General features: G+C 46.7%; 1 protein-coding gene across 2 annotated transcripts; it reads left to right on the top strand.

The window, feature by feature from the left end:
* Window positions 1–3734: 3734 nt before the first annotated feature.
* On the top strand, window positions 3735–8893 carry PLAU (plasminogen activator, urokinase). 2 transcript variants are annotated; one of them, XM_006835916.1, is made up of 10 exons: window positions 3735–3791; window positions 4244–4271; window positions 4418–4525; window positions 4838–5012; window positions 5200–5291; window positions 5479–5698; window positions 5906–6054; window positions 6964–7104; window positions 7771–7919; window positions 8714–8893. In XM_006835916.1, the coding sequence occupies exons 1-10, from the start codon at window positions 3735–3737 to the stop codon at window positions 8891–8893; spliced, it is 1299 nt and encodes a 432-aa protein (XP_006835979.1). The 2 variants fall into 2 exon arrangements, with proteins under 2 accessions (XP_006835979.1, XP_006835980.1); XM_006835917.1 differs by lacking the exons at window positions 3735–3791; window positions 4244–4271 and adding an exon at window positions 4091–4118.
* The last annotated feature ends 4583 nt before the right edge of the window (window positions 8894–13476 follow it).

Raw genomic sequence — 13476 nt, forward strand, 5'->3', positions numbered from 1 at the left:
TGATCCTGAGGTTTGCAGCCCGATTCATAACCACTATGCTACCAGAGTTCCTTTTTAGTCTTGTAGGTATATTAATAAATGTAAACTGAGCTTACAAAAAATGTTTTTGCTGTTATACCTAACTGCAAGTATATTTTTATTAAAAATTATACATTTCTGCCCCAAATTTTATAGACAGTCATTTTGGTGTCACTCCTCTGACACTGTCACCTGGTACAGTCTGCACCCCCAGTAGCTTCCTAGTGACTCCACTGGTCTGAGGTTATACATTTTGAATGTAACAGTCTAAAGGACCGATGCTGGGGTCTTTCTGCAATACCATGCTGAGCACTCCTAGTAGATCAACTAAAGAACACATCATGTGACTTGGCATGAATTTCTCTTTCCTTTTTGCTGGTCCCTTCAGGGACCCAGTTTTCCTGGACACAGTCTCAGTGCCAGGTTCAGACACCCTGGTCTTTCCGTAAACCTAGCATTTGCCTGCCGTTTTTTGAGCAGCTTCTGGAAAAGGGGACCCCTCCATTAGTCTCTGTTGCCACATGTGACTCAGGAGGTCTGGACTCTTGAACCCCAGAAGCAAGGGCTGGTGACTTTGCTTTGGGAGTTAGGAACAGGATAAAATCAAACCCACTTGGTTCCTATATTTTTACACTTCACAGAAATTTCAGATATTAGATCATCAATACAGTTTCTACAACTCTAGCAGAACACTCACTCATATAACAGTGAAGACTTCCTGGGAGTTCATAGCTCAAGAAGTGTCTGGAAGGAGGTCTCTGTAGTTAGCAGGAGGGTTCCTCTTAGCTGCAATGTCTTACATCACCTGGCCCTTCTTTCCACAACATTCTGTCTTGCATACCTTTTGTTATAGAGCCCAGGAACAAGGATCGGATCTGTATTCTTGTTCCGGCTTCTTCACTCATCCATTATTTATCTTCTGTCCACTTCATTTTCTGGATCTGCAAAATGGGAATTACAATCCTGGGCTATACCATAAATTAGTTATAAGTTGAAAGAGGATTGGTTTATATCAGAGAGCTTTTTAGCACAAGACAAAAATAATGCAGGTATTATTCTTTATGGACTCCTGGTGTGGCGCTCTAGAATCAGCACTGGACTGAGAACCATAAGGTTGGCAGTTCAAACCCACCAGCTGCTCCTTGGAAACCCTATCCAGGGCCGTTATGAGTCGGAACCCACTTGCTGGCACGTAACAACAGCACTTCTTTATGGCAAGAAAAAAAAGAGGGAGCTTTCTTCAGGTTGCCATTCATTCAAGATTTGTCCATAATAAAGCATTAAGTGAACAATGCTGATAGACAAAGATATTTAAGATGTAGTCTCTGTCCTCACAGAAGTGCTGTCTTTCATAGAATGAATGTGCAGCAAAAGATGGACAAAAAGACTTCAGTGAACCTCAGAGGGTTGGGGGCACTAGGGATGGTCAACCAGGTGAAGAGGCCAACTGTGGAAGGAAGTGAGGGCAGAGGGGTGTTGTGTACCATAACGGTCTCCGTCCAAGCCTTTGTCCAGGAGGAAATGAGGTCATCCTGCTCTCGAGAATCAGCATGACAGCCTCCAGCCAAGTAATTCGGAGTCATGGGAGCCCGCTGGAGCAGGGCTGTGAATCACGACTGCCCTCTGGGAATTTCCTGATAACTGAGGAGTTTCGGGTTAAGTCTTCAGGCTCTAACATCTCTGTTTGCATTTGATGACATTTATTTACAAATAATGTGCTCACAAATCCAAACAAAGTATGCACAGTCTTCTCAAGGAAATGGTGAGGCTCTGAGCACCACTGATTTAGTATCTGCTGGGCCTGTGGCAGCTCAGGGGGCACACAAAAACACTGTTTCTCACACTGATGCTAGAGAAAGGGACAGGGCAGAAGGGTGTCTGGACCTCAGAGCTAGCATCTTCAACTGTGCTCCATGTGTGTTTGTATGTGCATGTGTCTGTACACACACAAGCTCATACACACTGAGGAAGTGTGAGCGGAGTCATTTACATATACTTTACCTTTTCAAAAAATTAATTTTATTTGATAAGCTAGTCTTTTTATTTTAATAAAAACAAGACTGTATGAAGAGGTCAGAAGTTCAAACCTACCAGCTGTTCCTTGGAAACCCTATACAGGGTCGTTGAGTCTCCCAACTTGATAGCTCAGCGGTTTGCTGTCCACATCAGTAAGAATTTACTATTGCCCTCTCTTTATTTTTCAATTCCTAGGTAAGTAAGTTGGCTGTTCATTATAGGAACTTTATGAATGCCCCACCAATGAATTCTTCAGTAGAAAAAACATCAACAGTTTGTGCCTTAAGACTTTGTTCCCACTAACCCTACAGTCCTGGTGTTGCACTGTGGACTGCAAGGTCGGTTTGAACCACAAAGTTAGTGGTTCAAACTCACCACCTGCTCCTTGGAAACCCTCTACAGGGTCACTATGGGTTGGATCCGACTCAACAGCCCTTAACAACAACACAACAACAACCCTACAATAATATATCAGGATCTTTATCCAATCCTAATCAAACCCTTGGACTTGAGGCGTCATTGCAAGACTTGTTTGCGAACCACAAGGTTGGCAGTTCAAACCCACCAGCTGCTCCCAGGAAACCCTGTACAAGGTCACTATGAGTGGAAAGTGTATTGATGGCACTTACAACAACAACGGTCAAGCCCTTATTTTCAAAGATCAGTCTTAGGCCAACTTGAAATTTGTAATAAAACCTGACTTTGCCTTTTGAGACATTACCAAACTTCCTTATGGCGGAAAGCAGAAAACTCAGCTTTGTCTTAACCGATGGCGGTGGTATTTGGGGTGCAGGCATTCTACAGAGGCAGATCTTGTTTGTGTATGTCTGTGTGTGTGTGTGTGTCTGTGTGTGTATACACGCGCACACATGCATGTCTTTGCAGGCGTTGGTAACGTGCATTTTCACTTTGAGAAAGAGACTTCACTGTTACTTTGAGCTGCGGGCTATTCTCCTATACCCAGGAGGCCAAGAGGGGAGACGTTAGAGCAGCACAGAACTAGGGGACCCTGGAGGAGGCTGTGGGTCCTAGTCTCCGACTGTCCACTCTTCCCGGTAATTTAGAGCTCCCTGGCACTGGGGCGGGGCCCAGGGTCAGGTGAATGGGAAGAGGGCAGAGAATTTAGATGCCCCTCGGTTCCTCCTGCCAGAGCTTCTCCGCCCACTACCGGGGGCCGCGCTGTCCCCACCCTCGGTCTGGGTTGCGGAAGCACACTGGGTCCAAGTGCCGGTGCACAGGACGCGGGAAGAGAGGGGAAGGGAGTGGACCGGCAATGGGACTGAGGCGGGGCCAGGGAGGGGGCGGGTTCTGATATAGAACGGGTTCCGCGGTGGGCAGCTCAGCGTGAGAGACCTGAGCCCAGGAGTTCGGCCGTGTACCTCCCCATCCTCAGAGCTCTTAGTTTCGCAGCCCTCTGGTCGCCACCACTGCCGCTGCGGGTGAGTGCAGGCCCCGGCGCGCTGCCCTTCCCCTGCCGATGGGTAGCTCCGGGGGCTGCTCCGAGTCTTCCCCTGCTGTCTGAGCCTCGGCGTGTGCGCCTTTCAAGAATCCCCAGAGAAGAGAGATTCGGGCCAAGAAGCCTGTAGACCGCGGCCCTTCTCTGCACTGCAGTGACCCACGGGCCAACTTCTCGCCCCTCCGCTTCTTACCCTGACTTCTTCCTTTGCAGAACCATTGTTGAATTACCTAACCTCACCACCATGAGAGTCCAGCTGGCATGCCTGCTGCTCGGCGCTCTGCTCGTTTGCGTCTCCGCAGTGAGCGGTCTCCCTTCTTTGAATTCTGGTGGCGGCAGGGGACTTGCAGGACCTTTGAACAGCTCAGGGGAAAGAAAGGACTGTAAAGGGAGCTGGAGTTAATCCGAATTCCATTTTACAGCAGGGCCAGTCCCTCCTGGGGAAATGGGACAGCTGGGGGGAGGTGTGTTTGCGTTCCAGAGCGACAGACCCAAAGGGATTTGCATTTGTGGTCCTTAAGGGAGGCTGCCCCAGCCTGCACGCAGCACCTGGCATGGGAAGCTTGCTTAAGTCAATTCATTTCTCCTTGCTGGAAACCTATGATGTTTCATTTGAGGGATAGACAGCGTGGAGAAAGAGGGAACTGGAGGGAAAAGTGGGTTTTGGAATTAGACTAGTTTCTCGTCAGCCTAGAATTCCAGCGGCATTAAACCTTTGGTGATCGGTCCCTCTCCCCTCTCCATTTTTTCTAGGCCAGCTTACATCGAGGGTCTGGTACATGTGAGTATCCACCCCTTGCACAATCGTTGGCTGCACAGACATGTGGGAAAGCCTCAGGGAAACAGCCCTTCCGTGTTCCTGCTGCAGGGCTGGTTCCCCTCTTGCCACCCCACACTCCTTGTTTACCCTACCTTTGTGCTTTCCAGCAAACTGTGGCTGTCTGAATGGAGGAACCTGTATATCCTACAAGTATTTCTCCAACATTCAGCGATGCAACTGCCCAAGAAAATTCCAAGGAGAATACTGTGAGATAGGTATGGGATCCTCACTCTAGCTGGATGGTGGGAACATCAAAGATTTTGATGATAGTTGGGTAGATGGATGGGATGCAAGAGCAAGCAGGAATTCGGAGTTGGGCCATTTTCATCCCTATTTGATATAAACGAACTTACACACACACTTTGGCTCCTAAAGTAGTGATTGCGCAAATTTGAGGTGAGAATGGTCAGGAGACCCTTCCAATGTTGTCTGGCAGATCTGAAATAATGTGAGGCCAGGCAGGATCTCAACTACATCCATCTGAACTTTTCCCTCTAATACTCTCTAATCTTCGCATCATTCTGTAGATACTTCAAAAACCTGCTACCAAGGAAACGGTTACTCGTACCGAGGGAAGGCCAACACGGACACTATGGGCCGTCCCTGCCTGGCCTGGAACTCTGCCTCTGTCCTTCAGAAAACATACCATGCACACAGACCTGATGCTCTTCAGCTAGGCCTGGGGAAACACAATTACTGCAGGTGAGGCGGTGACAGCAAGAACCAGGAGCCCACACTATAGATTCATAAGAACTTTGTTAGCATTTCCCTTGGCTCTCAAGTGCTGGCCATGATACGGGAAGAGCAAATTCTCTGGTTGAGTGTTCCCCTGGAGAGGAGGAGGCAGGAAAGGCTGGAATGACATTCCTTACCCCCTCTGTGTTGCCAGAAACCCAGATCACCAGAAACGGCCTTGGTGCTATATCCAGGTTGGCCTAAAGCAACTTGTCCAAGAGTGCCTGGTGCATGACTGTTCTTTGGGTGAGTGTCACTGATCTCCCTATGACAGTGGGGATGAGGGATCAGTGTCTCCTTATGTCTTGAGTCCATCACAGGAAGGATAAGAAGGAGGCCTGCTTGATCCTGAAGAACTGGGAGTTCAGAGGGCAAGGAGAAGGATGCTTTATTCAACTGCCTTCTCAAGACATTCATCTTTTTTCTCCTCTAGGAAAAAAACCCCATTCTCCTCCAAAAAAATCAGAGTTTCAGTGTGGCCAGAAGGCTATAAGGCCCCGCTTTAAGATTATTGGGGGAGAATTCACAACCATCGAGAACCAACCGTGGTTTGCAGCCATCTACAGGAAGCACCGAGGAGGCTCAGTTACCTACGTGTGTGGTGGAAGCCTAATCAGTCCTTGCTGGGTGGTCAGCGCCACACACTGCTTCATGTAAGTTCTTCTGTATCTTGCCTGACCCTAAACAAACCTCTTTCTCCTTGCCAGCAAATTATTCTACCTCAATTCTCCCACCTCAGCCCCTTTCCAGCAGACCATGACCTTTGAGACAAGTCATACTCTGAGGTTTCTGTGGTAGGAAGGGGGAAATGACAGAATCTTATGAGACCAAACTGTCTTCACATGTCCCATCTCTCACAGTAATTACCAGAAAAAGGAGGACTACATAGTCTACCTGGGACGGTCGAGGCTTAATTCCAATATGCCTGGGGAGATGAAGTTTGAAGTGGAAAATCTAATTTTGCATGAGCACTATAGTGCAGAGACACTTGCTCACCACAATGATATTGGTGAGTGGAAACCCTACTACCTAGGTAATGATGATTTAGTGAAGGGGCCCAGAAAGAAACCCAAGTGGAAGGTTGAGTTTGTGGGGGAATTTGAAGATCTGCTTTACCCAACAAAAGGGTTCGGAGTAGAACATCTGAAGAGTTTGATACTTTTATGTGGTGGTGGTAGTGATGTGCCTAGGAATCGGTTCTGACTCACAGTGACCCTGCATACGGTTTCCAAGGCTGTAAATCTTTATGGGAGCAGAAAGCGTCTTTCTCCCACAGAACCACTGGTAATTTCAAACTGCTGACTGTGAGATTAGCAGCCCGATTCCTAACCACTATGCTGCCAGAGCTCCTCTGTAGAAGTCCTGAATTTCCTGGAGAGGTAGAAATATCCCCAATCCCATAGACATATGACTTGAACTGAGAATGCCCTGTTTGTGAACATTTTAAAAAGACACCCTTTCCTCTTTTTGGATACAACCTCTTTCTGTATCAGAATATAGAACTTGGTAAATCCGATTTTCTCCCATGTAAACTGTCACTCAATTCATAATAAAAACTTAAAAATAAAAATAAAAAGAATATAGAATTTGGCGGTAGAACACCAAGGGTTCCAGGCCTGCAGCCTTAATGGGATCTTTTTTGTTGTTGTAGGAAACGTGTACAACTGTATATAGCGGCCCTGGCTGCCGAAACCTTGGTCAGCAGGGAGAAAGTCCTTGAGGCATGGGGTAAGGGAGGCTTGTTCCAAGCGATGAGCTACCATTAGACGCCCCAGGATGACCTCTGACTTTAACCCATCTCCCTGCTGACCAAGGGGGTAGACATAGCACTCACTCAGCCTTTAGAGAAGAAAGATGGTGACCACGTGACCAAGTGGTCTTCTTTCCTCTCTGACCCCATACCTGCCTCCCCCCACAGCTTTGCTGAAGATCCGTTCCAAAATGGGTCAGTGTGCCGAGCCATCCCGGACCATACAAACCATCTGCCTGCCCCGACGGTATGGGGATGCCCATTTTGGTACAAGCTGTGAGATCACTGGCTTTGGAAAAGAGAATTCTAGTAAGTGACATTTAGGGCTGGCTAAGGGGAGTCCTGGTGTGGCGCTGTGGGTTAATGCGCTAGACTGCAAAGCCATTTGAGCTGCAAGGTTGGCGGTTCAAGTTCACCAGCTGCTCCCCGGAAACCCTATACAAGGTCGCTATGGGTCAGAACTGACTCTATGGCACTTAACAACAACAACAACAACAACAAGGGGTTTTGGGGTCCTGGTATGGTGCTATAGGATAATCACTGGACTGCTAACCACTAGGTTGGTTAGCAAGGCTCATTACTGATGTTGTGGAAACCTCATACTGAGCCACTTCTTGGAAACCTTATACTGGGTTGCTATGAGTCAGAACTGACTCAATGGCACTTAACAATGACAACAGGGGGTTCCTGAGGGAGGGTTGTGACTGGGTTGTGAGACCAGCTTGATCAAGAGAGGACTGTGGAGAGAGAGATGGGTGCACTAGGGTATGTATTCTAGGGTTGGAGTAGCAAGTGACGAGTCATGAAAGTAAACAGATGGTGGGCTGGGCATAGGTGAGCTGAAGACTTAAGTTGACTGGAAAAAGGCTAAGGGCTTTTTGTGGTGTGGGGCACTTCTTGTCCCTTCACAGAGTCCCTGTGGGAAGGCTGGACAGACACATCTTACCCAAACTCCTCCCTCTTTTCTCCAACTAGCTGACTATCTCTATCCGGAGCAGCTGAAAATGACTGTTGTAAAGCTGGTTTCCCACCAGGAATGTCAGCAGCCCCACTACTATGGCTCTGAAGTCACCTACAAAATGCTGTGTGCTGCCGACCCACAGTGGGAAACAGATTCCTGCCAGGTGAATCTTTCTCTCACCCTTAAACCGCTCGGGACTGTCCCTGACAACTTTGGGAGAGCCTCTTTCTAGCCAAAGTTTCAAGAAGCCAGAACCTAGACCTCAGGACTGTGGGGGCATAAAAATTGCCCTTGAGCTTGGCTCTGATCTGAGCACTTCACATTGGGGTGGGGAGTAAGACTATAGAAAGAGGAAACAGTAGAAGACTATATGGATGGTGTGGTATGAATTATAATTAAGCAAATGTAGAGGAGTTCTGGTGTGGTGCTGTGGGCTAATGCACTGGACTGCAAAGTCAGTTTGGATCGCAAGGTTGGTGGTTCAAGCTTACTAGTTGTTCCTTGGAAACCGTATACAGGGTCGCCATGGGTCAGAACCCACTTCACAGCCCTTAACAACAATAACATGGGAGAGGGAGGTGAGTGAAGATTAGATGGGCAATGAAGGACGGCTTTAAAGAGGATGGACTTGAATAGGGTTTGAGGAGCCAGAGAAGAATGGAGGGCAGTTCAGGTGAAAGATACAGAGGTAAGAAGGAATAAGCAGGCATATACCAGGATGGGTAGGAGAAGTAGGATTTGGGAGCAGGGATGGAATGCTGGCAGGTAGCTGCATTTGACACTCAAGCAGAGGGTTTTAAACTTCATGATGTAGAATATGGGAAATCACTAGGGACTCAGACTCCGAGAAATTCCAAGTCTGTCTCAGGCATGGCTGAGTGTTGGCGTCAGATAGTCCCCTTTCTGTTTGCCCACTACTCCCAGAGCTCATTTTTCTGTGTCTTGACTTCTTCACAGGGAGACTCGGGTGGACCTCTGGTCTGCTCCACTCAAGGCCACCTGACTCTGACCGGGATTGTGAGCTGGGGCCGTGGGTGTGCCCTGAAGGACAAGCCAGGGGTCTATACAAGGGTCTCAGAATTCCTGCCCTGGATCCGCACTCACATCAGAGAAGAGGAGAATGGTCTCATCCTCTGAGGACCCCAGGGAGATGAGGGAGGAAATGAGTACTGCCCACTCCTCCACAGAGCATCATTTTTGCAGTAGAGCCATTGCCACCAGATATAATGAAGAGACTGGGGAAAATTTGTTCTGCAGAGATGGTTTTTGCATGTGCTACCGACTAGGGTGAGCAACAAGAGCTTTACCGTCAGATATAGGCCTGGTGCTGGTCACCCAGGCTCCCCTGGCCGGGTGGAGGGGTAGTCCTGATTCAGGATGGTGTTGCTCAGTTGTTTATCTTTGAACTGAAATCTCCTGGAGTTAAAAATGGCATCTCCTGTATATGGCTGGAAAGAGAACCAGTTTCCTTAACAGTGGGCATTCATGAAACACACTCTTGAGAAATGACTAATTTCCCAATTAGGAAGTGTAGCAAAGCTGAGGTCTCTTGAGGGGGATTGGTCAATGCAGAACAGCAGGTTTGGGAGTAGAGACAGTAATGAATTGAGGGAAGGGTTCTGGCATTACAAGAACGTGTCAGGAAATTTTATGTGTGTAGGTTGAGCACATGTGCACAGGATCTAAGTGTCAGTGTGAGTAAGAGCTGGCGTGTCCCTGTCTCTGAGTGCATTTCTCCAAGCCACGGGGACAGTGATACCACAGAGTGGGTCTGTCTGGAGAGGTCAAGTGGTGGGTCACTCCTTCGGCCTCTTGGCTCACACATGTGATGATGCTTGTGAATGTATTATTCTGAGGTACAATCCATGACCAGCACTGAATGTCTCAGTTTTACTTTCATGTAGATGTATGTCCCTTTCTTGGCCAGTTACCCCATCTGACTTTCCAGTCTAGTACCCTGAATCCTCACTGGGTGAGTTGAGGGCCACTCCTATACACTGAATATTTAATAATTATATTCTGAGATTTTTATTTATATCGATTTTTTTTGTAATTTTGAATAAAGATGATCAATAAAATGATTTTTCTGAAGACTTTGACTCTCCTCTAGCGCCTGTGTGGAAGTCAGTTACGGAGTACAAACAAGTTAAAAAATAAAAAATGGTGATGGAGGCATGCATCCCAGAATTTCTTGTGGGATTGCATATCTGGAATTAGTGGGGCTTCGGGAAGTAGAGGCTAGGATAGTTATAGAGCCGGACCTCCAAAGCAGATAAGTTAAAAAATGGTGGCCCAACATAGGAGCCCAAGGCTTGTTTTGCAGCCACAAACTGCTTTCTTAACCCGATTCTTTTGTGCAGTGTGCATCTTGTACAGCTGTACATGGTGGACCTCTTTGCATTGTTGTTGTTGTGAAGTGCCGTTGAGTCGTTTCTGACCCACAGCGACCCTGTATCAGGTTTCTGAGGAGCAGCTGGTGAGCTTGAACCGCCGACCTTGCAGTTCAAATGGCTTTGCAGTTTGGCGCATTAACCCACAGCGCCACACCTGGTCTCTTGCATTAGCCCAACCATATCATTTTCATTCTGCCTCCCATAATTCTTGAACTGACCTTAACCAGGGAGAGTAACGCCCTGGGTGAAAATTGCTAATCCAAAAGGCCTGGGTGAAAATTGCTAATCCACTCGAGTTCAGCTCGAGTGCGTCTGTGGCATTAAGGGAGGCGGGGGGAAGCAAAAGTTTCCATCATGTGTTTGTAGAACTGATGCTGAGTGTTCTCAGTGTGGTAACAGAGTTCGTGACTAGCTATTGCTTGGCCTAGTATCAGAGAGTAAGATTCTGCATATTCATCTTTTTTAATCCCTAGCATGGCTCAGAGTCTGAAGCTGGGTGATTTTATTTTGAACCAAACATCAGGATCTGAAGTACTGAGGTGTATAAAAAGTTGGGAGGTATATTTAGATGCCAAAATGTTGGAATTTCCAAGTTGTGTTAATGGTTTTTGGCAGTGTTCCTTACCAAGTCACCTGAAAACCCTTTAAAAAAAAAAAGAGTAAATAAACATTCCTATTCCCCAATGTGGCGTCCTGGTGTGGTGCTGAGGATTGATGCGCTGACTGTAATGTTGGTTTGAATCACAAGGTAGTGGTTCAAGCTCACCAGCCGGTGCTCAGAAACCCTATACAGGGTCGCAGTGGTTCAGAAACGACTCGATGGCACTTATAACAACATTCTCCAACTTGGAAAGATTATGATTCAGAAGATCAGGGCTGGAGTGAGGGCTCATGATTTTTAAAATACACCCGAAGTGTCTCTGATATGAGTCCCTGATTGAGAAACTTTGGAGACAGCGGTCAGACTATGTGAAGGGCATAGAATATTCAAGAGATGGTCAGTATGAATTTTGTGTATGAACAACCACTGTTTCTGAGTGGGGTTCAGGACATGTAAGGTCTTCCTGGGCTTCCTAGTAAGAATGTTTCTTAGACTGTGGGTTCCTTGAGAGTATTCACCTTTTTAAATCTTTATAACCTAGTATGTTTCAGATGTATTATGTTTGGATGTATTATCATGAGGGACCAGTCCCTAGAGAAGGATATCATGTTTGGTAAAGTGGAGGGTTTTAGAAAAAGAGGAAGACCGCCAACGCAATGGATTGGCACAGTGGCAGAAGCAATAGGCTCAAACATAGCAATGATTGTGAGGTTGCACAGGACTGGGCAGTATTACGTTCTGTTGTACACAGAGTTGCTCTGAGTCAATACTGGCTAGAGGGCACCTAACAACAACAACAATAACCTAGTATATTGCCTTAGTGCGATGCAGTGGTTCAGAGCACGGATTTTGGAGTTAGGCAACCTGGACTAGAATCCTGATTCTAACAATAGCTGTGTGATTTAGGAATGACTCTTGACTTTTTTGTGTCTCAGTTTTCTCATCTATTGAAAAAAAAAGATTGATGCACTACCTCCCAGGGTAGTTCAAAAGTCTCTTAGTATATTTCTGACATCTAGTAAAGACACAAAAACGGTGGCTGTTATGAGGTTGTTGTTAAGTGCCATTGAGTTGGTTCTGACTCACAGCGATCCTGTATAGGGTTTCCAAGGAGTGGCTGTTGAGTTTGAACCACTGACCTTGCAGTTTAAACTGATTGAGGTTGAGTGCTTACCCTGTGGCACCACACAGTGCTATAAATTCTTGTAGAATTGAGAACCCCCTTCCCTCTACTCTTAGTGCTTTATGGAAGCCAGAACTTGCTATTAAAGAAATGCCATGATAAAAAGCTAAGGGACCCAGCCCAGGCTGAGTGGCTGCTTAGCTTCTGCATTCTCCCCCAGGGGCTAAGAAAGATCGTGTTCAAACTTGAGCTGCTCCAGAGACACTGAAAACAGGAAGTATGAGCCCCACTGGCGGATTGAGCAATGAGACTGCTCACTCTCTTCAGACCATTTCCCAGCCACCACCCCAGCCAACCCTTCAACCGCCCCCCCACTTCACCCCGCATCACTGGCTGCTGGCAACTGCGTCTTCCCTGAATCAACAACTGATCTTGGGACTGGTGGGGATCAGTCACTTTCCAGAAATCAGTTTCATGATTCCAGATCATATCCTGTCATTGACTTTGGTCACCCAAACCTAGTGTTCGCTGTGCCCTGGGCATTGTGCTAAATTCTTTACAAATTGGCTGATTTAATCCTTACAACAACTCTTTGAGGTAGGTATTATTAGCCCCATTTTACAGCAGAGAAAATTGAACTGCAGAGCGATTGAGTAACTTGCACAGGGCAATGCAGCTGGTATGTTGCAAAGCCAGGGTTCAGACCAGGCAGCTGGCTCCTGAGTTCACACATCCACCACTCTAATGCATCACCTCTCAGCAGTGTACCAAGGAGAGCAGCTTGCCTTTCAAGCTTCATACATCAGAGATTTTGGATTTCTAGACTTAGTGTATCAGAATTTCAATCGCAACCTAGACACACTAACATAATCCTTACCTCTTAAAAGATTCCTGGGCCAAGTGAGATCACAACCACTAATCTCAAGGTAAAACTTCACTCTTTTCAAGCTAACCTCAGTCTTTTCTGCTGTAATCTCGTTTCATTGAAGTGGTTTCCATTTTCATCAGAACCCCTTCTTCTGAAATATTCTATGTCCCACTCTATTATCTTTATCAATCTATTATCTAAATCTACTTGTTTTCCACTTTTGAAAGTGTATTTCCAAGCCTTCTCTCCACTACAACTATACCCTGCAAATGCTCCGCCACACTCACCCTGAGTGTCTCCACTTTCCTCCCCATCAGTGAACGGTTGAGCCATCCTTTTTTCTTTTTTTTAATGTTTTATTGTGAATTATGTGATAATTTACATAGGAGAACATTAGTTTTACATTCATCCTATAGTATACAATCCCCTCCATGCATCATCAACCAAGCAAAGGGTATATATACCCTGCAAGCTTGCCCCCTCGGTTCTCAGCCCACAGCCCCTCTCCGGGTCTAAAGTCCCCAGCTGCTCCATCTTTCCACATCACCTGGGTTCACAGAAGTCTATTGAACATTGTAGGGCTTAGCTCGCAGCTTCATTGCTGTTTTTCCCTCACTTCCCCTTATCGGTGATGAGCGTGGTCACCAATCAGAGAGTGTATTCTCATTGAGTCTTAGTCTTGGAAGGGAGTTTGCACTGAGGGGACCCGATCACTTGCTTTGATGTTTCCTGGGC

Source organism: Chrysochloris asiatica, unplaced genomic scaffold, assembly GCF_000296735.1.
Source record: "Chrysochloris asiatica unplaced genomic scaffold, ChrAsi1.0 scaffold00020, whole genome shotgun sequence".
Taxonomy (NCBI): domain Eukaryota; kingdom Metazoa; phylum Chordata; class Mammalia; order Afrosoricida; family Chrysochloridae; genus Chrysochloris; species Chrysochloris asiatica.

Coding starts and splice junctions, on each gene's coding strand:
- PLAU (XM_006835916.1), top strand. CDS start 3,735: ATGAGAGTCCAGCTGGCATGCCTGCTGCTCGGCGCTCTGCTCGTTTGC. Junction 5,013..5,199: donor GGGAAACACAATTACTGCAG/GTGAGGCGGTGA, acceptor CTGTGTTGCCAG/AAACCCAGATCACCAGAAAC. Junction 7,920..8,713: donor GGGAAACAGATTCCTGCCAG/GTGAATCTTTCT, acceptor ACTTCTTCACAG/GGAGACTCGGGTGGACCTCT.